General features: G+C 49.8%; 2 protein-coding genes across 2 annotated transcripts in view; one reads left to right on the top strand and one right to left on the bottom strand.

Moving 5' to 3' along the window:
* Window positions 1-1,414, bottom strand: part of LOC123368288 (neurotrophin receptor-interacting factor homolog) — a 28,562-nt gene extending 27,148 nt beyond the window's left edge. The window contains exon 1 of the mRNA XM_045012952.1: window positions 1,191-1,414. The gene's annotated coding sequence lies outside the window, so the exon portion shown is untranslated. The remainder of the gene's footprint in view (window positions 1-1,190) is intronic.
* On the top strand, window positions 1,133-22,991 carry LOC123368281. The gene is made up of 5 exons (XM_045012940.1): window positions 1,133-1,548; window positions 5,991-7,303; window positions 10,636-10,762; window positions 18,114-18,227; window positions 19,406-22,991. The coding sequence occupies exons 2-5, from the start codon at window positions 6,245-6,247 to the stop codon at window positions 22,018-22,020; spliced, it is 3,915 nt and encodes a 1,304-aa protein (XP_044868875.1). The 5' UTR covers window positions 1,133-1,548; window positions 5,991-6,244; the 3' UTR covers window positions 22,021-22,991.
* Window positions 22,992-24,937: the final 1,946 nt, after the last annotated feature.

The raw sequence follows: 24,937 nt of genomic DNA, 5'->3' as shown, positions 1-24,937 counted from the left end.
CCTCTTTGAGTTTTGTTTTTCTGCAATACTCTTAGTTTTGAATCTCAGGTACCTGCAGGAGCTAGCTCCTGACACCAAGATAAGAGCATAAGAGAAAGAGCTAAGGTAGCACGACAGTCTGGTTTTATTCCTTCCACCACATCTACAGTCCCCTCTCATCAAGCAATTACTGACCGTACAGTTCTCTGCATTCTTAAACATTACTCTATATGAGCATCCTTTCATACAATTGTAACAGCCCCCTGCGCTGGGGAGAGACCCCGCTAATGTGCTGGCTGTAGGGCAGAGCCAGCCTGCGGGGGGCAGAAACCCTATCAATGTCTGCATGGAGGAGGGGGCATGAGGGCAGATCATTTAGCCTCCCAGTAGCCCCTCTCTGCAACGATGGAGAGACCCCATCAATGTGAGGAGAGCTCCAGAGCTAGCGACAGCCACTGAGCCATGGTGCTGGGGAGCCAGGGATCTGAACTGGTGCTGCCCTGGGTCTGCAATCAGCCGGTGGGGGAGGGGCGGGGTGTCAGAGGCAGCCCCTGCACTCATGATGCCCTGACCCCCCAGCCTAGTCTGTGCTAGTCCCTGAGGCTGGGATGGCTCAGTCGCAGCACTGCCCAGCTGCTATTCATTGTAGGGATGGTTTTATTCCTAATCACGGTGGCTGGGAGCAGTTGGCACTACTCCAGCCTTTAGTCCCCAGAGAGACCTGGGGGAGGAGTGGAGATGCCTCCTGGCCATATACTGCCAATACAAACACAAGTGCTGGAGTCAGTGCAACGGTGCATGGGGCTGCCCCTAGCATCCCAGAGTGGCTGCATCTTCGCCCCAGGCTGAAGGATCTCTGCTTAAACAGCCTCCATACCCCCACCACAGAATCAGCTGCATCTCTGCACCATGCAAGGTATAAACAGCTGGCATGCCCCACCCCAGAGATGGCTGCAACTCAACAGTAGACAAAGGATCCCTGTATAAACAGCCCTCGCAGCCCACCCTGGAGGCAGCTGCATCTCATTATGGGATGAGGGAGCCTGTATAAACATCCCTGGCGCCCCACCCCAGAATCAACTGCATCTCAATGCCCAGCAAGGGATCCCTGGGTAAAGGCCCCCCCAGCACCCCAGAATCAACTGCATCACAAAACTGGGCAAGGGATCCCTACATAAACAGCCCCTGCTCCCCCCCCCCCCCCGAGGTACCTTTATTTTAGGATGGACTGAAAGAACCTGCATAAAGAGCCACTGGAGTCAGTTGCATCTCAGCACTCCGGCGAGGGCTCCCTGCATAAACAGCCTCCACGTTGACCCCACCTCAGAAGCGGCCTCATCTGGGTGCTGAGCCAGGGGCGTCTCTGGGAAGCAGGACCCGAGAGCAAGCGTGGGGTGACCGAGCGAGTGGGGGAGGAGCAGCAGCACCCTGCAGTTGCATGATGGGAAAAAGTCTCTCCTCCCCCCCGCATCCGGTCCAATAACTTCTGGCTGAGCTGGAGCAAGAGACGGACGGACCCCCCCGCACACACACGCGCGATGCTGCAGCCGCCCGGGTTCCCCAGCCCAGGTAACCACGGGCCCCTGGATGGGTCTCCCAGCCGCCCTCGGCCAGTGGATCTGGCTCTGCCTTTGTCTGGGAGCTGACAGCGACCCCTGCTTCCTGCCCCCGCCCCGGGAGGGGTCACAGCCCGGGACCCACCGAGGCAGCGCTCCGGGGAGGGAAGCGGGGAGCCGCGGGGAGCCCGGCCGGGCTGGGTGAATGCGGACGGGACGGGGGCGCACGCAGGCACGAGAGGCAGAGGGACGGGCAGGGTGTGAGCAGCGCTGGCTGCAGGCAGCAGCAGACTCGTTCCCAAGGGCTCCGTGCGAGCCGGTTGGGAGATTTGGGGTTTTTGTTTGTGGAAATAAAGCAAATCGTATTTTCAGGGCGTGGGGGAGGGGGAAATGGGGGCCCACAAATATTCCTGGTGGCGCAGGGACAGTAGAAGAGATGGGAGAGCCCCCACCTGTGAAAGAGACCAGGCGCCTGTGACAGGCAGAGAGCGTGTGTGTGTGTGTGTGTGTGTGTGTGTGTGTGAGAGAGAGGGGCAGAAAGCGTATGCTTGTGTGTGACACAGGCAGAGAGCATATGTATGTGCATGTGATAGAGCACATGTGTGCATGCCAGGCAACTTGTGTGTGTTTGTGTGATGGGCAGAGAGATCATGTGTGTGCGTGCATCACATATGACAGGAGAGAATATGTGTGTGCCAGGCCGAGTGTGTATGTGTCTGTTAGAGAGAGACAAACAGCAGAGAGTTTGTGTGTTACATTAATTTATTGAAATATATGGACTTAAAGAGTCACAGGTGTCCACTATTAAACAAGGTTTAGGGTTTGGTAGTAATAGTACTTGGTACCCTGGTAAACACTCCATTAAAGATTCTTTGAATCATTTAATAAAGATACAAAAAAGGAAGGGACAACAGTTAATGTTTGATGTGTAAAGTACCAAATAAGGCTTTTCTTTTAACAACTTTTTTTTTGTTAAGCTGCAGAGAGTTTCTAAGAGAAATGCTCCTCCCCCCCCCCATCATTTGACAGACATTAAAGATAGTAATAACTGTCAAAGTTAAGAGAAATGGGCCGGAGCTGTTATTGTTAGTGAAGTTTGATTTTTGTCATTTAAAAAGCAAAGCAAGATGTGCACACCTCAGGGGACAGAAAAGAACAGCAGAGAGAGAATGTGCAGTTTCCTGTCTGCGTCATTGTTGACTTTTACTTGCAGTTTCACTGTTGGAAAAACACGTGTTGCCCGTCACACCCATCTGATCAGTCGCACTAAGACTTGATAAACTTGTGACAGTATTGGGCTGTGTAGGGCATTGCTTTTAGCTGCCTTTTTTGGGCAAAGGTTTATAGCTGTATTGCAAAATACACAGCCTTGGCTGGCTAAGCCAGACTCTTATTAAACAGAAGGCAAAGAAGAGGAATAGGAAAGAGAAATAAAATGGGGAAGGAAAACACCACATAGAGGTGGAGGGACAAAGTCTTACATCCCAGGGGGCATTTGGGATTCAGTCAGAGCCAGGGGAGGTGGTGATGTCATCTGGGTCCCTTTTTTTGCCTGAGTCTGGTCAGAAAATCTCTTGGGATCAGGACAACAAAGACCCAACAGTGTCATGGTGGATCCTGGTCATCCAGGAGACAATGGTCAGGCAGTCACGCTGATAAAGCTTGTTCCTTCCTGATCGTCTCTCTTTCAGTCTGCCTGCATCCCCCTTGGCCACTTTTCCTCCTAGAGTCTTTTTTTTTCCCAAAAAATGATCTCATTGCAGTGTCTGTACACCCCATCTCCCTTTTGGGGAGAATCTTGGGTGAGGGGGCACTGCGGTTACAGCCCACCAGACTGTCCTTGTGCTTAAGACAGCACAGATCACAGGTTAGAGTCAACACGGCTGCCCTCGGGTGCAAGGCTGTACAGCCTAATGGCCAGAGTCAGGGGGCCACTCAGGGAAGGGGAGGTTGACAGCCAGGGTAGGGGGACCAGGCCCTCCCTGCTCCACCAGGTCCCAGCCCAGGGCCCTGTCAGTAGTGAGTGTGGTCATCACCCAGTCAGCAGGGATCCTACTGCAACACGCTGACCTTCCTCAGGTGGGAGATACCATTCACTGCACCCCCCCGGGCCACTTCCTACTGTGTCTCCTGAAACCAGGATATGTACCTCATCAGAGTCTCAGGCTCCTGGCACAGGTCACTCCCTGGGATTCTGACTCCAGTCAGCCCACCATTAACAACAGGTCTCTGTCTGGTCCTCGGGATCCCACAGTCAGGTGCTGAAGCAACTTCTGGACTAGAGCCTCCACCAAGCATCCTTCCCACTCAGTGGTCAGCCTAGAATGAGCTGGGCTGCTCCCTTTTATACTGGAGCATGCCCAGAATGGTCCGAGGGGTGGGACTTCCTCTGCCCACAGTGTGGGATTAACCCTTTCTTGCCTAGTGTGGGGTATGCGCACCCCGTCACAGATCCCAAAAGGGGAGTGATGGGTGGAATAGCCCATCCCCTCATTATTTTGTCCACCAATAGGCCCAATATCTGACACACCGATTTTGGTTCATTGACTTCTGGTCCCAGGCATGACTGTAACACAGTTTTGGATTAGATCAGTAGGCCGTTTTTAGATGAATTCAGGCTTTCTGTCTCCCTTTTGCACCTTTCCCCACCATCATATATTGTTAGAGGTTATTGTAACACGTTTGCAAACGTTTGTTTACTTTTTCATAGTTAGGCTCACAATAATTGCTAGGCCCCAATTGTTCCAACAGAGTGTGTGTGTCAGGCAGGGAGTGTGTGTGTGTGTGTGTGAGAGAGAGAGACACACAGGGTGACCAGATGTCCCAATTTTATAGAGACAGTCCCAATATTTGGAGCTTTGTCTTACATGGGCCCCTATTACTCCACACCCTCTGTCTCAATTTTTCACACTTGCTATCTGGTCACCCTAGTGCGAGATGGGCAGAGTGTGTATGTGTGAGAGAGAGAGAGAGAGAGAGAACTGGGAAGAGAGCATGTGACTACAAAGACAATATTTTAGTGGGAAGAAGGTCTATCAAGGGCAGGAGCATGTGTGGAGGACATGCAAGAGAGATGAAGGCTAAGAACATGTGTGGATGACACTAATATAAGATGCACGTGAGAAGCGTGTTTGGGTGAGGGGTGGCCACGTGGGTGAGGGGACGTGTGTGTGTGTGTGTGTCAGGAGGGATACAGTTGGAGGCGTGCTCATATGTGAGGAAGCAAAGGCTCATGAGGGGACGTGTGAGTGCAGCGGGGAAATGTGTGTGTGTGTGGCAGGGGAACACGGATGGTGCGATCCCATTCTCTTCACCTGTGGGTTAAGATCAGTTGAATGCTGTCAGAGCCGGTGCATATCCCTCCCCCGGGTCCTTGCACAAGGAGCAGGGATTGTCATTCCCAGTTTCCCCATGTAGGCAGACCCTAATAACCTAGACATAACCCCATGTCACCCAGCACCGGGCATGGAGGAACCTGTCTGTGCTGGGCGGGGCAGGGATCTGAGGGAATGGGAGGTGGATGGGGAGGTTAGAGAGGGACCTGTCTGTGCCGGATGGGGGCAGAGAGCTGGGGGTATGAGTCGGGGAAATGTGCAGGGGTCTTTCAGTTATGACTTTTTCTCTGGAAGCTCTGCATATGTGGTATGAACCATGCAAATCCTGCCGCCAATGGGAACTTTCACTCACTCCCTTGTTCAAAGGTAAGTGAGGAGGAGCGTTCCCTGTTAACATAGTGTGTGAACATCCCACAGGCCTTCATGCATTTATCCTCACTCACCACTGTGAGCCAGGGCAGTGCTACTGTCCCCATGGTACAGGTGGGGAAACTGAGGCACAGAGAGACTAAGGTCTGGTCTACCCTTCAAAGCTTTATGGGCACAGCTTGGGAGGGGGATGGAGGGTGTGATACTATTACTGACATAGCTATACCATTAAATGCCCTAAATGCAGTTACACTGATAGAGCTTATACCAGACACCAAACCAACATTAGCTATATCACTGCTATATGTTTTATACCAGCATAACTGCATCCCCACTACAGGGTATTGGCGGTGTAGCTATGCTGATGTGATCATACCACAAACCCCACCTCATGTGGACAAGGCTAGAGTGACTGTCCCAGGCTCACACACAGAGTCTGACAGCAGAGAACTGAACTCGGCTTTCCCAGGTCCCTGGCCCGTGCCCCTCATTGCCCCATTCCCCCCTCTGGGACGATTCTCTAACAAGGAGAGGTGGTCACTAGCTGGCTGTAAGAACACACAGCTTTTCTGGCAAGGAAGGGTGTGTCCACACTAGGAGGACAGGAGTGTTAGTGAACATGACGCACAGTCCCAGGGACAACTCGGCCGTTGTCGTTTTTACCAGGAGTTAGCAGGGTGAGCTAAGCACTCAAATCCCTCGGTACCACGGAATGGCCCCCTCACTGTCTGTGTTTCCCTTGCCCTCTCAGGAGCTGCGGGAGAAGCCCCTCATTCCAGACAGCAGCATTGCCGGCTCCGGGAGGTCGCTCTGGTTTTGCAAGACAGTTTGTGCTTCTGAGCCCTCGGACCTGATCCCCCACCTGGCTCACGTGGTGTCAAAAACGGGACACTGAGGTAGGAAGCCAGAGGCTGGATGCTTCCTGCCAGGGGCATGAATGAGACCGAAAGGCCTGGGGTCTGGGCTCATCCCCTGCTGGGATAAGGACACCCCCGGGGAGCAGCCATGGCTGCAGGGCAGGGGGCAGAGGGGGCCCTGGACCTGCAGTTTCAGATCCAGGTGGAGCAGTCGGTGTGCCCCGCTGGGCTGACGGAGCAGCAGGCCTCAGCTGGGCCCGAGCCAGACGCGGGATTGGAGCGGTCGGGCAGGCTGCCTATTGTGGTGCAGTCTGGCACCATTGGGGAGCTGCTGAGATGGGTGGCGCCGCAGCAGGCCCGGTATGCGTCGCAGAAGGAGATGCTGCAGCACTGGGAGGACGTCTGGCAGGAGGTGCTGCAGGCCATGCGCATCCTCCCAGAGGTGAGGCCAGCTCCGGCCTGCGCCCTCAGGCATGGAGTACCAGAACTGCCGCCTCCTCCCGGAGTTGTGCCAGCACCGACTTGTGCACATGGATGTGAAAACCCTGCCTCCCAGGGGGGCAGAGAGTCACCGAGGGGTCTGGAGCAGGCTGGGATCGAGCCGAAGGAGGAAACGACACCATGTCGAGAGGAGCAGCTGTCAGCCACGCAGACCCCTGCCGAGGTTAAGCCAACTCCAGCACCTGCATGGAGAACCCTGGAGCTGCCACAGTTGGCCCCAGAGGACGATATCGAGGCCTATCTGGCCACCTTTGAGCAGGTGGCTGATGCCTGCCAGTGGCCGAGGGGGGAGTGGACAACTCGACTGGAGCCGTACCTCACCGGGAAAGCCCAGCTGGCCTATGGCAGCCTAGACATCACAGAGACAAGTGACTATGGGAAGGTGAAGGCCACCATCCTGCGTCGCTATGGCATCAGCCCAGAGACACAGCGCAGGCGCTTCAGGGAATTCTGCTACCAGGAGGCCGAGGGGCCCCAGGAGGCTTACAGCCACCTCCGGGAGCTCTGCCATCGCTGGCTGGCGCCGCAGAGCCGCACCAAGGAGCAGATCCTGGAGCTGCTGATCCTGGAGCAGTTCCTGACCATCCTGCCAGAGGAAATTCAGGGCTGGGTCTGGGAACGTGGCCCTGAGACTGGCGCCCAAGCGGTGGTCCTGGCAGAGGGGTTCCAGGTGGGGCAGACAGATGCCGAATGGCCAGAGCTACAGGTGAGAGTTTAACTCTGGTTATCTCGGTGAGGGACCGGGGTGGGAAGGGGAGACAGGCTGTGGCCACAGGGGAGCCAGGGTTCCTGTATTTGTCCCTGTAAAGCCTTGCTCAAGAATTTCCATGGAGTGTGGGTGCTTCAGAGTTTGGGTGCCCAACATGAATCAACCAGGGCCTCCCTGACGGTTCAGGTGTTATCCTTAGCACATCCCCCCTGGAAACCAGGCCCCACCCCTCTCCCAGCTGGACAACTAAACATTGTAGTGCCCCAAGTTAGTGGCCACTCATGTGCTCTACAAAATTGTGGGCCTCCTGGAAACAAGCCAGCCTGCTCTTTAAAGTCAGTATCTAAGGGTGGCTGTCTCCCAGAGAATGTGTTCTCCAAATTGGAGGCCCTCAAGCTAACATGCAAGTCACCTCCTCACCAGAGTTACTTTGTAGGGCACAGAAAACAACATGGTAATTGCCTGATGTGGCTACAAACACCATCTCCCCACACTAAGATTCATATATTACAAGACCAGAAGGGACCATTGTGATCCTCTAGTCTGACCTCCTGTCTAACAGAGGCCAGAGAACGTCCCTGAAATAATGTTAGAGCAGAACTTTTAGAAAAACATCCAGTCTTGATCTAAAAATTGTCAGGGATGGAGAATCCACTCCTCACTCTTGGTAAATTATTCCAATGGTTAATTACCCTCACTGTTAAAAATGTACACTGTATTTCCAATCTGAATTGGTCTAGCTTCAACTTCCAGCCATTGGATCATGTTAGTCCTTTCTCTGTTAGACTGAAAAGTCCATTATTAAATATTTCTTCCCTATGTCAATACTTATAGACCGTGATCAAGTCACCCCTTCTCTTTGTTAAGCTAAATAGATTGAGCTCCTTCAGTCTATCACTATAAGGAAGGTTTACTTATCCTTCAGTCACGTTCATGGATCTTCTCTGAATCCTCTCCAATTATTTACATCCTTCTTGAATTGTGGGCACCAGAACTGAACAGAGTATTGCAGCAGTGGTCGCACCAGTGTCACATACAGAGGTAAAAGAACCTCTCTATTCCTACTCGAGATTCCCGTTTATGCCTCCCAGGATCGCATTAGCTCTTTTGGCCACAGCGTGACACTGGGAGCTCATGTTCAGCTGAATACCCATCACGACTCCAAAATCTTTTTCAGAGTCACTGCTTCTGAGGATAGAGTCCCCCCTCCTATAAGGATGGCCTCCATTTTTTGTTCCTAGTTGTATATATTTACATTTATCTGTATTAAAATGCATATTGTTTGCCTGAACCCAGTTTACCAAGTCATCTAGATCACTCTGTATCAGTGACCCATCTCTTCATTATTTACCACTCCCCCAATTTTTGTGTCATCTGCAAACTTTCTTAGTGATGATTTTTTTGTTTTCTTCCAGGTCCTTGGTAAAAATGTTAAATAATGTAGGGCCAGGAACCGATCCTTGTGGGCCCCACTGAAAACACGCCCGCTTAGGGTGACCAGATGACAAACATGAAATATCGGGACGCGGGGGGGGACGGAGCAAAAAAAAAAAAAGCCAGAGCGCCCCCCGCCACCAGGTGGCAGTGGCACAGCCCCGTCTCCACCCAACTCTCAGCTCTGACCCCCAATACACTCCCAGCTCCCCCATCCCCTCACTCCTGGGCCCCGAGCTGTGCAGCCGAGCCACGCTCCGGACCCCTCTTGCAGCTCCCGGCCCAGCCACTCCCGGGCTTCATTGCACCAGCCCCACAGCAGAGGCTGCTCCACTCTGCCCCGCCCGGGACACTCGCCCCGGGCAGCCCCGCTCCGGCTGCAGGGAACTCGGGGACCCCCCCCTCGCGCAGGGGGCGAACCAGGCAGCCGGGCCCGGCCCCTCCTGGCAGGAGCGTGTCTGCCCCACACGTGTCTCCGCCTCCCACCCAGGCCCTGCCTGCTCTGCGCTGCCCTGCAGGCTACAGGGCTGGAGCAGCCTCCGTGCTGCACTCCCAGCCCCGGCCATGGCCCGTGTGCAAACCTGGGAGGGAGGAGGAATGCCGCATGCTTGGGGAAGAGGTGGGGCCAGGGCAGGGAGTTGGGGAGGGATCCAATGGGGCAGTGAGGGGCGGGGTTGGGGCAGGTCCAGGGCAGGGATTTGGGGAGGGGTCCAATGGGGGAAGGAGGGGGATGGTCGGGGGAAGTGGGGGGTGAAAGCCCCTCCGGGCTCCGTCTATGCACCGGAGCGGAGGGCAAAATTGCTTGTTTGTCCAGTGTCCCGACCGAACATCGGTCGGGACGCGGGACAAACAAGCAAATATCGGGACAGTCCCGATAAAATCGGGACGTCTGGTCACCCTACGCCCGCTCAATGATGATTCTCCATTTACAGTTACATTTTGAGACCTAGCAGTTACCCAGTTTTTAATTCCTTTAATGTAATGTACATTTTATATCTTTCTAGTTCTTTAATCAAAATGTTGTGTGGCACCAAGTCAAATGCCTTACAGAAGTCTAAGTATTTTATGTCAACGCTATTACCTTTTTCAGCCAAACCTGAACTCTCATAAAACAAAAAACAAGGTAATTTGACTGGACCTATTTTCCATAAACCCATGTTGATTGGCATAAATTACATTACCCTGCTTTAATTATTTATTAATTGAGTCCTGTATCAGCCCCTCTATTATCTTGCCCAGTACTGATGTCTGGCTGACATGCCTGTAATTATTTAGGTCGTCCCATTTACGTGTTCTATAAATTGGCACATTAGCTGTCTTCCAGTCTTCTGGAACTTCCCCAATGCTCCAAGACTTATGGAATATCAACACTAACGATCCAGCGAGCTCCTCAGCCACTTCTTTTAAAACTCTTGGATGCAAATGATCTGGGCCTGCTGATTTACAGATGTCTTACAAATAGCTTCTGTTTAACATCCTCCAGAGATACTAATGGAAAGAGTGGTGTCATCATCATATGATGAGACTAAAACATCTGTTTTTCTTTTCCCAATACAGCACAGCAGTATTTATTGAACACTTCTGTCTTTTCTATATTACTATTGATAATTCTACCATTTCCATCTAGTAACGGACCAGTACTATTGTCAGGATTCTAACCCCCACCATGCACGCCCAAATTCTGTGGGTCCTGTTTCCTCGGCACTTGGCCCTGACCTGCTTCTGTGCCTGATCCCCTGATTTCAGGGATTGGCCCTGGAAAAGCTGGCGCTAAGTGGGATGGAGGAGGACTGGCAGAGGTTGGGAGGACAGGGCTGGTCCCTGGCACAAGCATTGGTGAGCAGGGGATAGCTTTGCAGTGGCCTGTGCTGAGGAGGATGTATTTGTGGTTGCAGGTGCCAGTGCAGTTTGAGGACGTGGCCGTGACTCTGAGTGAGGCAGAGTGGTGGTTGTTGGATGAGGAGAAGAAGCAGCTCTACAGGGACATCATGTACGAGAATTACCAGAGCATCAGCTCACTGGGTGAGTTGCATTATTATCCAAACTTCTTGCCCACTGTGGAAGCTCTGGTCCAGAAAATCATAAATCTTTTCCACTGAATTTTATTTTTTAAAGAAACTGAAAATATTTTAAAAAAAATTCCCAAAAATATTCCAAATTGTTCAACAAAACTGAAACTGAAAATTTAAATCTTTGCCTTTTCTTTTTCTCCCTCCTCGCTCTGCTTTTTCCCATCCTTTCCTCTCTCCTCCTGCTCCCTCTTTCCCCCATTTACTATTTTGCTACTGGGGAAAAAAGGAAAAACTGGAGATAAAAAACAAAAACTGGAAACTTCTTTTGTGGAAAAACTGGAAAATTTTCACTTGCAAGTAAAGTCTGTTTTTCATCCAAAGAAGTTGCAGAACAAAAAATGTTGACCACCCCTGGCTGGCTTTGAGCAGAGCTGGACAGAAAATGGAGATTTTTTTTTCAATAGAAAATTTCAGTGGAAACTGATATTTGTTTTAGTTTTTGTTGAAGTTTTCAGTGGAAAATTTATACTTTTCAATGTAACCTCAACATTTTTGGTTCAAAAACTGCCAAAAAAAATTAAAAATCAATAGAATTAAAATAATAGCCAAAATCTGGGTTTTGGCTGAAAATTTTAAATTTTGGGGACTTCAGTGTTCAAAAAAAGTTTGTTTTTTTTGAACAAATTGACTAAAGCACACACTCTCTGCTAAAATTTTTGTTCAATCAAACCCCAAATTTTCCGTCTCAGAAAGAGTCTGGATGGATAGTTTTTGAGCAACTCTCACGGTGAAGTCTCTGCTACCCGCAAATCCGGCAGGCTGCAGGGAGATTAATGATCAACTAGAATTTTTTTACCTGTGAGAAATGTCACGTTTCTGAAATTTGAACAAAAGTCAGAAATTAGAAATTTCCCATGGAACCAAAATGTTTGGAAAATTCTGTTTATGAACGAACTGAAATGGAATTTTATAAACATTTCTGGCTGGAAATAGGATTTTTTTTTAATAAAACGGATATTTTCACAAAGCCTTTTGCACCAAATATTTGTGGATTTCAGTCATTGAAAACCCTCAAATATGTGTGTTTCAACAAAAACCTGAAAAAGATCTAAAAAAATCCTCCCCCTTAAAAAAAATTCAGCGGGGAAAGAAAAATAATTTTCCTGAGGCACAGATGCTGACTTTCTGATTTTCCTGGGGGTACTCGACCCCCCCCACTCTGCCCCAGGCCCTGCCCCCACTCCACTTCTTCCACCAAGGCCCCACCTCTTCCACCCCCTCCCCCAAGTGCACCCCACCCCTGCTCCTTCTCCTCCCCCACCCAGGGCCTCCTGCCTCCAGCTTCCCCCAGCAAATAACCCAGAGGGTTTCAGCTGCAGGGGGAGCAGCCCTTGCAATTGCTGCTGTGCTGGTGAAATTCACCCCTCGGAAATTGTGACCCTTCTGCCAGGTGCTGGTGGCAGCTCGGAGGGTCAGGGTCAGTTCTCCAGCGGGGTGGTTTGGAAGTTACTGGCTGGGACACCCACCAAAATCCCAGCTCGGCCCAGGAACTTTGCCAGGCAAAATTGCCCCAGGCCCAGCGTGTGGGGTTTGGACATGTGGAGAGCTTTGCGCCTGGGGGTGGGGGCACGGCCCAGGTTGGGAAGAACCAGCACCGGATCAGCAAGCCTCAGCTAGTGAATCCAGCTGCCTTGGCCATAGCCTGGCCCTCTTCCCCCTCAGTGCACTGAACTGTTCTCTGAGTGCCACCCCAGCACGGCAGCACCCACAGAGTCAGTGCCTATGTCCTGAGCAGCTCTCTGATGGGCTGAATGCAGGAATCATTGGGTGAGACTCTCTGGCCTGGGTTATGCAGGAGCAGGAGCAGGTCCGGTCAAAACGCTGAATTTCCGTTTCACTCGACACTTCAAAATTTGTTTTCATTCTGAATCAGAACAAAACCAAATGTTCTTGAAATGAAACACAAATTTTGAAAAAAAAATATTTAGGCATTTATTTTATTTCTTTTTTCGTGTCAATGTTGTGCTATTTGCATTATTTTTACCTTATTTCATGACATATAGTGCACACTATGGCATGTCCTCTTGTGAGAGACAAAGTGGATGAGGTAATTTCTTTTGTTGGAACAACTCCTGTTGGAGAGAGAGACAAGTTTTGAGCTTACACGGAACCCTTCTTCAGGTCTGAAGGTTACAACACCATTGCATACAACATGTCCTCTTATGTCAAGTCATATCATAATATGGCATATTATGACATAATATTCAAAATATTTTTATTTTATTTTAAAAAAATATTAAGGACAGTGGCTACTTAGTACAGATTGAAACATCTTATTTTCTAGATCACAGAGTGTTTCCTGTTTATGTTGTTGTGAAAACATTTAACACCTGTGGAACTAACATGACATGAATCATAGAAGATTAGGGTTGGAAGAGACTCAGGAGGTCATCTAGTCCAACTCCCTGCTCAAAGCAGGAGCAACACCAACTAAATCATCCCAGCCAGGGCTTTGTCAAGCCGGGGCTTAAAAACCTCTAAGGAGATTCCACCACCTCCCTAGGTAACCCATTCCAGTGCTTCACCACCTTCCTAGTGAAATAGTTTTTCCTAATATCCAACCTAAACCTCCCCCACTGCAACTTGAGACCATTACTCCTTGTTCTGTCATCTGCCATCACTGAGAACAGCCGAGCTCCATCCTCTTTGGAACCCCCCTTCAGGTAGTTGAAGGCTGCTATCAAATCTCCCCTCACTCTTCTCTTCTGCAGACTAAACAAGCCCAGTTCCCTCAGCCTCTCCTCATAAGTCATGTGCCCCAGCCCCCTAATAATTTTTGTTGCCCTCCGCTGGACTGTCTCCAATTTGTCCACATCCTTTCTGTAGTGGGGGACCCACATTGGACACAATGCTCCAGATGAGGCCTCACCAGTGCTGAACAGAGGGGAATGATCACGTCCCTCGATCTGCTGGCAATGCTCCTACTAATGCAGCCCAATGTAGCCTTTTATTTTATTTAAAGTGTATTTTGTAATGTGGTGTTACACCACCATATGTTCAGTTCTGGTGACTAGTTTCAAGCTTAACAGAGTGAAAGTTACCTCTGCTACTTACTTCAGAATTAGTCTCTAGGAACACATAAAGACCAAGGGTGGTGACCACACATACATTCACCAGTACAAAGTCTAGTCTATTTTACAGGTTTTATTAAAGTTACAATTCAAGTTATGATTACCCAAGCATATAGAAATTCTATACAGACCTATGCACAAGTTACAAATATAGTTATACTCACATTCTTAACAATAGTGTTAGGGTCTGATGGGTCTCTCATGGCTTAGTCATCAGTAGAGGGATGGTTCCTGCTGGAGTCTCCCAGACGGAGTTTAATTTTCCCATTCTGGGCATCCTCTTTTTATAATGTGATTCTGTCTATACCTACATTCTGCACATGTCCATAAAAGTGTCAACCCTCTTTTCTCTTATTGGTCTGTGTCCCCTGGAAACTTAAGGGACCCCAATTTTCTGTAGGCTGTGTAAGTTCCCTTTGTTCTCATTAGCATTGATACAACCTGTATCCCATGGGTAAGGCACATGTCTGAGACTGATGTGCCTTTACAGTATTTTTATGATCTAATATTAATCTTCTGGGTAATTTTGCACAGTTTTACCACTTGGTACCCTTTTCCCATAATCTTAGGGCATTAGGTTATTTCTCAGTCATTGGCTTGAGTCATCATTTCTCGTCTCCAAGGCCCAAAATAGCTAAGCTAAAGTCTTGCAGGCCTCAACCTAGGTTCTTGCGTTTCAGCTTGTCTTACTTGTGTCTAATACTTGGTTTCTCTAAATCCTGATCAGTTTTATGCTTTTATAATCCTACAAATGAACTCTAATTAACAACAATGAATATATGTAATATAACATATTAATCATAACATCACACAATAAATGGATAATAAGCTAAAATCATTGGCTACATTCCCCTCCTTGACAGGGTGAGTGTCACATACATATTACATGACAGTATCCAGCAATGATTAATACAATAGTACACATAGTAAGAATACTATGGACAATAATCCATTTTTTGCAGCCAACTTTTATCCCTCTTGATACAATGAATATCTTATATGAGCAGCTACCGTCCAAAATTTCAGACCGTGCTTGGTTTGTTTTATTTAAGTTATTCCTAATTTTAATTAATTGTGAATTTTTTTCTTTAACGATTGTTTTAGCTGTAAAGTTAATAGTTTATATGCATGAAACACTGGAGTACTTTGTTCAATGAGATCCCGGTAATCTGGGTTGCTAAGAATAAAATTTTCAAAAACATTGGCGATATTGTCGTGTGCCCAGTAACTGTGGGTACTTGTTGCTTAATACAAAAATTTGGATTTGTGACCATACATCCAAGATGACCACAATAGAATTTCTTGTGATTAGTTACTACACAATGTGATTCCTTTTTGTCATAAGCCACACATTTCGTAAAAGATTTCTATTTGGTTAGTTGCACCGGGCAGGATACCAGTGTTGCATTGCGTTGATACCTTTCCAGCTGGTCACAGAATGGAGTTGTTACCTCAAACACATTATACCTACAGATCCATTGATGCTCCTTTTGAGAGCAGCAAGCAATCCATGGGACTTTCCATGTTTGGACATTTTGGTGATACATCACCAGTGGAGGTACTTGCATTGTTTCTTATAGATGTCATCTTCTAGGTGACCTATGGAATGGACAGCCAATTAATCACATACATCCTTATCTAGATCGAACACGAGCAATGATACTGTGAACGAGACATATAAGGATCGTAAAATGTCACAGGTTTCATTTAAATAATGTGTCATAATTTGGATGCAGTGTCACAGATCCCAAGTTTCTATTTGAACCAAAAGATTTTTTTTTATTATTATTATATATTTGGTTTGGCATTCAACTTTCTCTCCTCCATGTTTTGAATACAATATGGACAATACCAATTCAAAATTTGTTGATCTCTGATTAATTTGGGTACTTTTTTTAGTTCCAAGAATTAATAGGTATTATTAATAGTGTCTATTACATATTCACCATATAATGAACAAATAATTTATTTTCCACGTTAATGATTTTTCCATGATCATTATTATATTTTATCAATTGATCAATCTTATTTCAAGTTTCATTAAACAAATTGGTTATTTCATACATATTATACACCATAAATCATTGTTTTATTTTGCTAAACCATAAAGTCCTTTAACATGGGGTTAATTACTTTTTAGCTTTTTTTTTAAATCACATAATTGATATGCCTTTTGATTCTTTTAACATTAACTTTATTTCAAATTAGCACTTCTGTACTAATAAACCTGTGATACTGTTCAAAACTTCAAAAAGATTAATTTATTATTTTCTTTGGCAACATAAAGATGAGTTTGTATTTTGATACTGAAATTGGTAATAGTTTGTACTCACTGTTGATAAGCATTAAACTTATCTATGAGAAGTACTGAAAAGAAAGTTGCAACCTTAGTATCCTTACAATAACTAAATTCACTTATTTACCAATTAGATAAATGTAATACAACAGGGATATGAATGAACTGAACTGATTAATTAAGACCCTGGTATAGACGTAGCTGTGAGACCACTAACAGGGCCTTCTTCACAGGGTTCTGTGAGTAATGGTATTTTCCATTACTGGTGCTTGTACCTTTAAAATATTTATTAATAAACTTTTACAATACCTGTCATAGGTCTCACCCCCACTCTGAACTTTAGGGTACAGATGTGGGGACCTGCATGGACACTTCTAAGCTTAATTACCAGCTTAGATCTGGTCTCGCTGCCACCATCCAGATTTCTGAGTACCTGGAACACTCTTTCCCCCCAAAACCTTCCCCTCCCTGGGTAGCCTTGAGAGACTCCTCCACCAATTCCCTGGTGAGTCCAGATCCAATTCCCTTGGATCTCAAAAACAGGGAAAAAATCAATCCGGTTCTTAAAAAGAAGGCTTTTAATTAAAGAAAAGAAAGGTAAAAGAAAGAAGAAAAAAAATAACCCTGGGAGACAGCATACCAGCTAATCTCACAAACAATAGATAGAAAACACAGGATGTTCCCCTGGGCAAAAACCTTAATACACACAAGCATACCCAATTTGATAATTCCCCTAATTGCACCAAGACAAGTTACAAAAGAAAATAAACATAAACCTATTTATTCCTTTCTAAAACTTACTACTCTGATAAGAGGCTGGTTCCTTGATCTTTTTCACTCCGACTGAAACTGACTAAACAAAGGAAACTTTCCTCCTTCCTTTTGAAACATCTTGCTCCCCCATTGGTTCCTCTGGTCAGGTGTCAGCTAGGCTAGGTGAACTTCTTAATCCTTTACAGGTAAAAGAGGCATTAACCCTTAACTATCTGTTTATGGCAATACCCGAAGACTTAATTTGGCTACAAGCTTCATATTCTCCTTTATATTTATAATTTTGGTTACATATATGTGGTCAGTGTTTCAGTTTTTACTGAGCTTTGATATTCAGTTTTGTTTTTCCATGATCCATATGGGATTCCATCAGTTATTGGTGAAGATTTACCTTCACTTGCAATATGTTTTATATCCTCCCTCACTGGATTTCTTAATTAAGGGAGAGATTTCTTCCCCCCACCCCTCATCTACACGAGGCATGTGTTCATTTCCTTTTGTGTTATATTTAAGAACAAGTTTCTTATCTATTACTTTTTTACCTTTTGATAAAATTTGTTATGAGTGGTTGGAAGAAGTATTTGACTAACTACATTTCTTTTGGTTTTGGATCTCCAGTGGGAAATCCTTTCCACAATATAAACTTTCAATGCTAACCATATCCTTATCCGTCAATGCTAACCATATCCCAATCTATACAGATCTGATATATGACTTGGTACCTTTATGTATTTTCAAAGTTGTACTGTTCGTTCATGCTGAAAGAAATGTTTTAACCCAAGTCTTAATTATACATTGTCCTTGTGCTGGTTGATAATTCCATTTGAAGAAAATTTCAGTTGAAAAGCATTGATCTTTCAGTTCTTGATCTGGTTTTATTTATTCTTGAGCCCAGATCACTGTTGTAATTGCATCCTGAGCAACAGGCAAGTTTGAGTTTAGTCCCAACATAAAATTTTGATTTGCCTTGACTATTCTTGATTCTTGTTGTACTGGAACAGTCTGTTTGGTTTGAGTGTCAGCATTGGGTTGTGCCTGCCCCTCCTCCCACTAGTCATCCGACTTTCCCATTGCCCTCTTTCCAACAGGCAGGGGCCTTTGTACCACGCCCTCGGGCTCACTGACTGCACTCTGATGGCTTCTCTTCTCTTCCCCATGGGCAGGTTTTCCGGTTCGCAAACCCACCCTGATCTCTCAGCTGGAGCGAGGGGAGGAGCCGGGCATCCCAGATCCCCCAGCCCCTGAGGAGCAGGAGACCCGGACGGATGTCTCAACAGGTGAGGGATGAATCAGCCATCTTAGAAAGCAAAATCCTGGGATCCCAGCCACGAGCTCCCAAGGCAGTGCCTCCTGGCTGTGTCTGCAGAGCCATGGGGTAGGCAGAGCTCAGCCACACAGCCAGGAGCTCCTGCAGCCCTGCGCCACGGCCGGATTCACTGAGCCATGGAGGAGGCAGAACCACAAATTCCTGGTTCCCCAAGCTGCACTCTGTCCAATTTGGGTTCTGCCACAGACTCCCTGTGTGACCTTAGTCCCTGTGTATGTCAGTTCCCATCCCAGGGGATAACAGCCCTGCCCTGCCTCCCAGGCGTGCATGTGGATAAACACATTAAGGATTGTGAGGTGCCTGCATACTATGGTGCTGGGGCCTGTCAAAACCAGAGATAGACAGACACTATAATATAACCCGTGTCTGTTAGAGCTGCACTGGGCCGTGTGGACGGCCTTGTTCTGGTTTTAACCAAGCTTGGTTTGGTTCAGTTCCATGCAATTGGAAACAGGTTAAGGGTAAACCAAAGTGGGCGCCTCCAGGTGGCAGTTTGCCCTGGTTTAGATAACAGGGTTACTTTGGAGCTGGCTGGAGATTTTTTCCATCACAAAATGACGATTTGCCGAATTTGAAACATTCCATGGAAACATCTCAGTTCTGACAGAATTTGGGCAGGAAGCAGGCCAGGGACTGACAGAAACCTGCCTGGTGTCTCGCCAGCTCGTCCCTCCCCAGCGCTTCAGCAGCTGCCCCTGGCCTGGGGTTTCTGAACCACAGAGGCGCCAGGAGCCTGGAAGCACTGGGATACCTGGCTCCCAAGCTCCCAGGGCCATCAGCAGCTGGCCGGGCGGCTGCCCCGGAGCCGGGGCTCCCAGGCGCTCCTGACTCCACGGCACCTGCCTGGACGGGCAGCCGGGAATCCCAGGGAGCACATTTCATTTCACACACATGTTCCTGCAGCTCGGTGTGTCCCAAACCAAGTATTGCGGGGATCAAGTTGTGGGGAACATTTCCAGTTTTTGGTTTTTTGTCCCAATTTGGGACAAACTTTTTTTCCAAAAACTCGAATATTTTTTGTGAACTTTGAATTCCACTTTCCAGCCAGTGTTAGTTTAGATCCCTCTGCTGGCTTCCCCCTGCGCCTGGGGCTTGGCTCACGCACCACTTCTCTCTTGGTCCCTGCAGACACCGGGAGGGGGCTGGGCGCTGAGGATCTGGCTGTGCAGCACCACGGGGAGGCGGAGGCACCTGTCAAAGCAGCTCCCACGCCAAAGGCCTCACCAAGGCGGCCCAAGAGGAAAGCACCCCAGAGTCCTGGCCGGACGAGAAAGAAACCCTCTCTGGATGGAGAAGAGCCAGCAGCCCCCTCTGAGGGTGGGAAACAGCAGCTCCCCACCTGTCCCATGTACATGCAACAGCCGCTTCCTTCTGTGCGCATGCAACAGCCTTTCCTTCCTGTACGCAGGAAACAGCCACCGCCTGTTGTGCACAGGAAACAGCCGCCCTCCACTCCTGGCAGGGAACAGCCGCCCCCTCCCCTGAGCCGGGAACAGCCGCCCCCTCCCCTGAGCAGGGAACAGCCGCCCCCTCCCCTGAGCAGGGAACAGCCTGTTCCTCCTGTATGCCGGGAACAGCCGCCCCCTCCCCTCACCAGGGAACAGCCGCCCCCTCCCCTCACCAGGGAACAGCCGCCCCCTCCCCTCACCAGGGAACAGCCTATCTCCCCCCTGCGCTGGGAACAGCCGCCCCCTCCCCTCACCAGGGAACAGCCGCCCCCTCCCCTCACCAGGGAACAGCCTGTCTCCCCCCTGCGCAGGGAACAGCCGCCCCCTCCCCTAAGCAGAGAACAGCCACCCCCTACCCAGCTGCCTCACCTGCCATCCCTGTCTAAGTCCAGCAGCAAGGAGCCCGCAGAACAAGATTCCCCTCCCAGTAGGAGCCCGCCCCCCTCTGAGAAGTCCTACCAGTGCCCCTTGTGCAGTCAGAACTTCAGGCAGAGCTCGGACCTGCAGCGGCACCGGCGCATCCACACGGGAGAGAAGCCTTTCCACTGCCCGGTGTGCGAGAAGAGCTTCCGGCTGCAGTCCAACCTGATCGTGCACCAGCGCACGCACACCGGGGAGCGGCCCTACCAGTGTGGGGAGTGCGGCCGCGCCTTCTCGCAGAGCTCCAACCTCCTGACCCACAGCAAGATCCACCTGGGCCAGAAGCCCTACGCCTGCTTCGAGTGCGGCAAGAGCTTCCACCACAGCTCCAACCTCATCATCCACCAGCGCACCCACACCGGCGAGCGGCCCTACGAGTGCAGCGTCTGCGCCAAGCGCTTCAGCGACCGCTCCACCCTGGTGCAGCACCGGCGCCTCCACACAGGCGAGCGCCCCTACGCCTGCTCCGAGTGCGGCAAGTGCTTCAGCCAGGCCTCACACCTGGTCAAACACCGACGCACCCACGCCAGCCCCTGCACCAAGAATAGAGCTGCCCCCAGAAAAGCACCAGTCACAGCGGTGGAGAGAAACAGCCCCAAAAATGGGGCAGCCCCTGGGGAGGAGAGAGCTACCCCCACTCATGGGCTGAGTGAGAGGATTGCCACGCCCCAAAATGGAGCAGCTATAGGGGAGGAAAGAGCAGCCCTGAAAGATACACCCACTGTGGGGAAGGATAGACTCACCCAGGAAGTGGGTTCAGTGGGGGAGAAGGACAAAGCAGCTCAGAAAGTTGCTTTGGCCACAAAGGAGATAGCCGCCCCCAAACACACGCTGGCCATGGAGATGGAGAGGGCAGCAACAAAGGACACGCTGGCCCCAGGGAAGGAAAGAGGGACCCCCACACCTGGGCTGGGCGAGTTGAGTGCTGCCCCCATGAACAGGCTGGGCACAGGAGAGGACAGAGACACTCCAAAAGCCGTGCGAGCCATAGGGGGGAAGAGAGCACTGACTCCAGATGCACCAGCCGTGCATGAGGAGAGAGACTCCCTGAAACATGCACTGAGGGCAGGGAAGGACAGAGCAGCAGCAAACCACACATCAGCTGTGGAGAAGGGGAGAACCTCCCCCAAACTCGTGCTGGCCATGAGGCGGCGAAGAGCCGCCCCCAAACTTGCGCTGGCCACGGAGAAGGGGGGAGCCGGCCCCAAACACACACTGGCCAGGGGGAAAGGGAGAGCCGGCCCTGAACACGCACTTGCCACGGGGAAAGGGAGAGCCGGCCCTCAACACGCACTGGCCACGGGGAAAGGGAGAGCCGGCCCTCAACACGCACTGGCCACGGGGAAAGGGAGAGCCGGCCCTCAACACGCACTGGCCACGGGGAAAGGGAGAGCCGGCCCTGAACACGCACTGGCCACGGGTCTGGGGAGAACCGGCCCCAAATATGCACTTGCCACAGGGAAGGGGAAAGCCAGCCCCAAATATGCACTTGACAAAGGGAAGGAAAAAGCTGGCCCCAATCATGCCCTGGCCACGGGGAAGGGGAGAGCTGGCCCCAAATACGCTCTTGCCACGGGGAAAGAGGGAAATGCCTCCAAATGTGCCCTGGCCACAGGGAAAGGGAGAGCTGGCCCCAAACACACACTGGCCACGGAGAAGGGGAAAGCCGGCCCCAAACACACACTGGCCACGGAGAAGGGGAAAGCCGGCCCCAAACACACACTGGCCACGGGGAAGAAACGAGCCAACCACGAACACGCACTGGCCATGGGGAAGGGGCGAACCGGCCCCAATCACATACCAGGCACACGGGAGCGCAGACGGCAGGGGTGCATGATAGGGGCAGGGGTGGCTCACGGGGGGAACAGGCTGTGAGGAGCCCCATCACTGCACGGTAGGGTCCGGGCTGGCTCCTTTGGACATGCATTCAGCTGATTTTTCACTGACTGGGGGTGAAACCCCATCAGTGTGCAGGTGGGCAGTAATGCCAAGGCCATAGGCTCACACTTAGGCAACAGCGGAGAAGCCGGCCTGGCGTGGGATGCACTAACAGCTCGGAGAGGAAGGGCAGCACGAAGGCACTTCTGGCAACGCAGAGAGTGTTCCCCACCCTCCTGGGACTGAAGCTGGCAGAGCAAGTGGCTGGCACGTAAAATGCAAACCCAGACATCTCTCTCCCTCTCATCTGGGCCAGGGGGAGGAGGAGGCTGAAATCTTAGCAGGCAACAGGAAAGGGAGTTGGATGAACTTTAAACTCTCGAATTGGGCCCTGAGCTGAGGGAGTGTAAAAGAAGCCCTAGAAATCTCCCTCTTTATGGAACTAAAATGAGAAGAAAGGTTCCGGTGTGACCAACTCTTGCGATCTGTGGTCTGTCTTTTAAAGCCCCAGCTCTGCTTTTATATATAAAAAGAAAATCTGTGTCTAGCCCAGTGACTGGGGAGAAAAATCAAGGAAACTCAAACCCTATTGGCTACGACGCCAGAGGGCAAATCACTCCATGTTAATTTATTTTATTAAATCTCATGATTTTTTAAAACTGGTTTTGTGATATTTTGGGTCTGAGGCCACATTTCTTTGAAGGCTTGGGGCTGAAAAAGCCACAGGAGGCAGTTTTAGAAGCCCTGTGAATGTATCCTCCAGGGTCCATTGCAACCCATATGCTGCATCCCAGGTGAGCCCTAACAGAGAAATGGATGAGACGTGGCAGCCCCATTCTCAAGGGGTAAATGCATTGTGCAGTCTTACACCTGCAGAACGCTGTTGGGATTTTTCTTGGCAATTTGTTGTGGCTACAATCCATTGGAAGAAGTTTAAAAAAAATGGCCTAATTTTTAAATGGACAGTGCCCCTTCTGTAGCTTTTTAGGTCAGAACAGTGTAACGGTGTGTTTCAGGAATGGCACGAACTGGCTCGCAGAGAAATGGAGTTTTGCAGGGAAACACAGAAGCATTCCCTCCTCTGCCCCTTGGGGAGTTTCTTCAGTGGCTTGTCTCACATGTCTTTTCCAGAGCCCTTTTGGAGAAATTGAAACTGCTCTGGGATCTGCACTTGGCAACTTCCCCCAGAGGTGAAAGTAAGTCGGTTCGGTCCGGTATGGCGTGCCGGCAAGAGCCAGTACGCCGTGCTGGACCGCGCCGGCTTCCACGGCGGGGATTGAAAGGGCTCTGGGCTGCCCACGGCTGCTGGCAGCCCAGAGCCCTTTAAATCCTGGCTGCAGCTCCGGCGGCCGGGTAGGGGCCGGGATTTAAAGGTCTCAAAGCTCCCCGCAGCTGCGGGCAGCCCAGAGCCCTTTGAATCCCGGCCACGGCTCTTCTACACCCCGCCCCCATGAGCTTGAAAAAATAATCCATACTGGGTTGTGTTTACCTTGGAGCATGTGATTATTCTGGAGAGGCGATTTCAATAATACAGTGAAGCCACCCTATGCAATGAGGCATAAACTGACCAACCTTGTAGCCCAGTAGCCACTTCCCTGAACTGACACCAGTGAATCTAGCTGTTCAGATTGTACCTCTTTTAGCTGCTGTTTATATCCCTCAGTCCACTTTGCAAATATTATGGAGCGTGCAGCAGGCAGCTATGACCACAGGAATATTTTCTTCATTTAGGTCTAACCTGTCCTAAAGGCAGCACCAGCGTGCTTTTAATCTGCCAAAGGCACATTCTACGGTCAGTCTGCACCTGCTCAACTTATTGTTGAAGCTCTTCTTGCTTCTGTCCAGGTTTCCCGTGTAAGGCTTCATGAGCCACAGGACCAAGGGGTAGGCTGGGTCTCCCAGGATCACTATGGGTATTTCAATATTCCCCGCTGGAGTCTTCTGGTCTGGAAAGAAAGGCCCTGCTTGGAGCTTTCTGTACAGACCAGTGTTCCTGAAGGTGTGTGCATCATGCACCTTCCCGAACCACCCTGTGTTGATGTCAGTGAAATGCCCATAGTGAACTACAAGTGCCTGCAATACCATAGAGAAGTATCCCTTTCTATTGATGTACTCCATCGCAAGATGGTCTGTGGAACAAAATTGAATATGTGTGCCATCTATCACCCTGCCATAGTTAGGGAATCCCATTTCATAAATCATAGAATCATAGGGCTGGAAGGGAACTCAAGAGGTGATCTAGTCCAGTCCCCTGCACACCTGGCAGAACTAAGTATTATCTAGACCTTCTGCAAAACCATCTAATATTTCAAGCACATTGCCAAGAGTCACAGTCCTTCATAGCAGGATGCAATTAATGGCCCTGCACACTTGCGTTACTGCAGCCCCAATGGGCGACTTCCCAATGCCAAACTGGTTCGTGACCAACAGCAGTCTGGAGTCCAGCAGTCTGGAGTTGCCAGCTTCCACACAGCGATCACCATGTGCTTCTCCACCGAAAGGGCAGCTGGCATAGTCCAGAGGAGAGGGCTTGAGTGCCTGAAAGGCTGGTGGTGTTAGGGGGCTGACACCCACCTACCACAGGCAAGACTCCCTCTCACTGGGGGTATGTCGGGGGTAACAGGATGACTCAGACTCCTGGATACCACAAGAACTTCCACAGCAGGGTTCCTGGGAGGCAGGGAAACAATTCCCAGATGGGTGGAAGGACTTCTCAGGGGAAGCAGGTAGGGTTCCCAGGGGCAGAGTTCCTGGGGGTGTCAGGGCCCATAATGTCAGCTGTCTGACCTAGTAGCTGGAGCTCAGAGTAGAGTCAGGGTCATAGTCAGGAGTCACGCCAAGGGTTCCAGCCGGTCAGTAACTGGAGTTAGGGTGAAGAAGCAGGGACAAGGAGCAGGAGCTAGTCCAGAGGGCA

Source organism: Mauremys mutica, chromosome 4, assembly GCF_020497125.1.
Source record: "Mauremys mutica isolate MM-2020 ecotype Southern chromosome 4, ASM2049712v1, whole genome shotgun sequence".
Classification (NCBI taxonomy): Eukaryota; Metazoa; Chordata; order Testudines; family Geoemydidae; genus Mauremys; species Mauremys mutica.
The sequence above is the reverse complement of the archived record's forward strand: the minus strand, read 5'-3'. Positions and strand labels throughout refer to the sequence as shown.

Excerpts from the sequence above, each read along its gene's own strand:
- LOC123368281 (XM_045012940.1), top strand. The coding sequence starts at position 6,245 with ATGGCTGCAGGGCAGGGGGCAGAGGGGGCCCTGGACCTGCAGTTTCAG. Across the intron at positions 10,763-18,113 it reads CCAGAGCATCAGCTCACTGG|GTTTTCCGGTTCGCAAACCC; the intron begins GTGAGTTGCATT and ends CCCCATGGGCAG. Across the intron at positions 18,228-19,405 it reads CCGGACGGATGTCTCAACAG|ACACCGGGAGGGGGCTGGGC; the intron begins GTGAGGGATGAA and ends TGGTCCCTGCAG.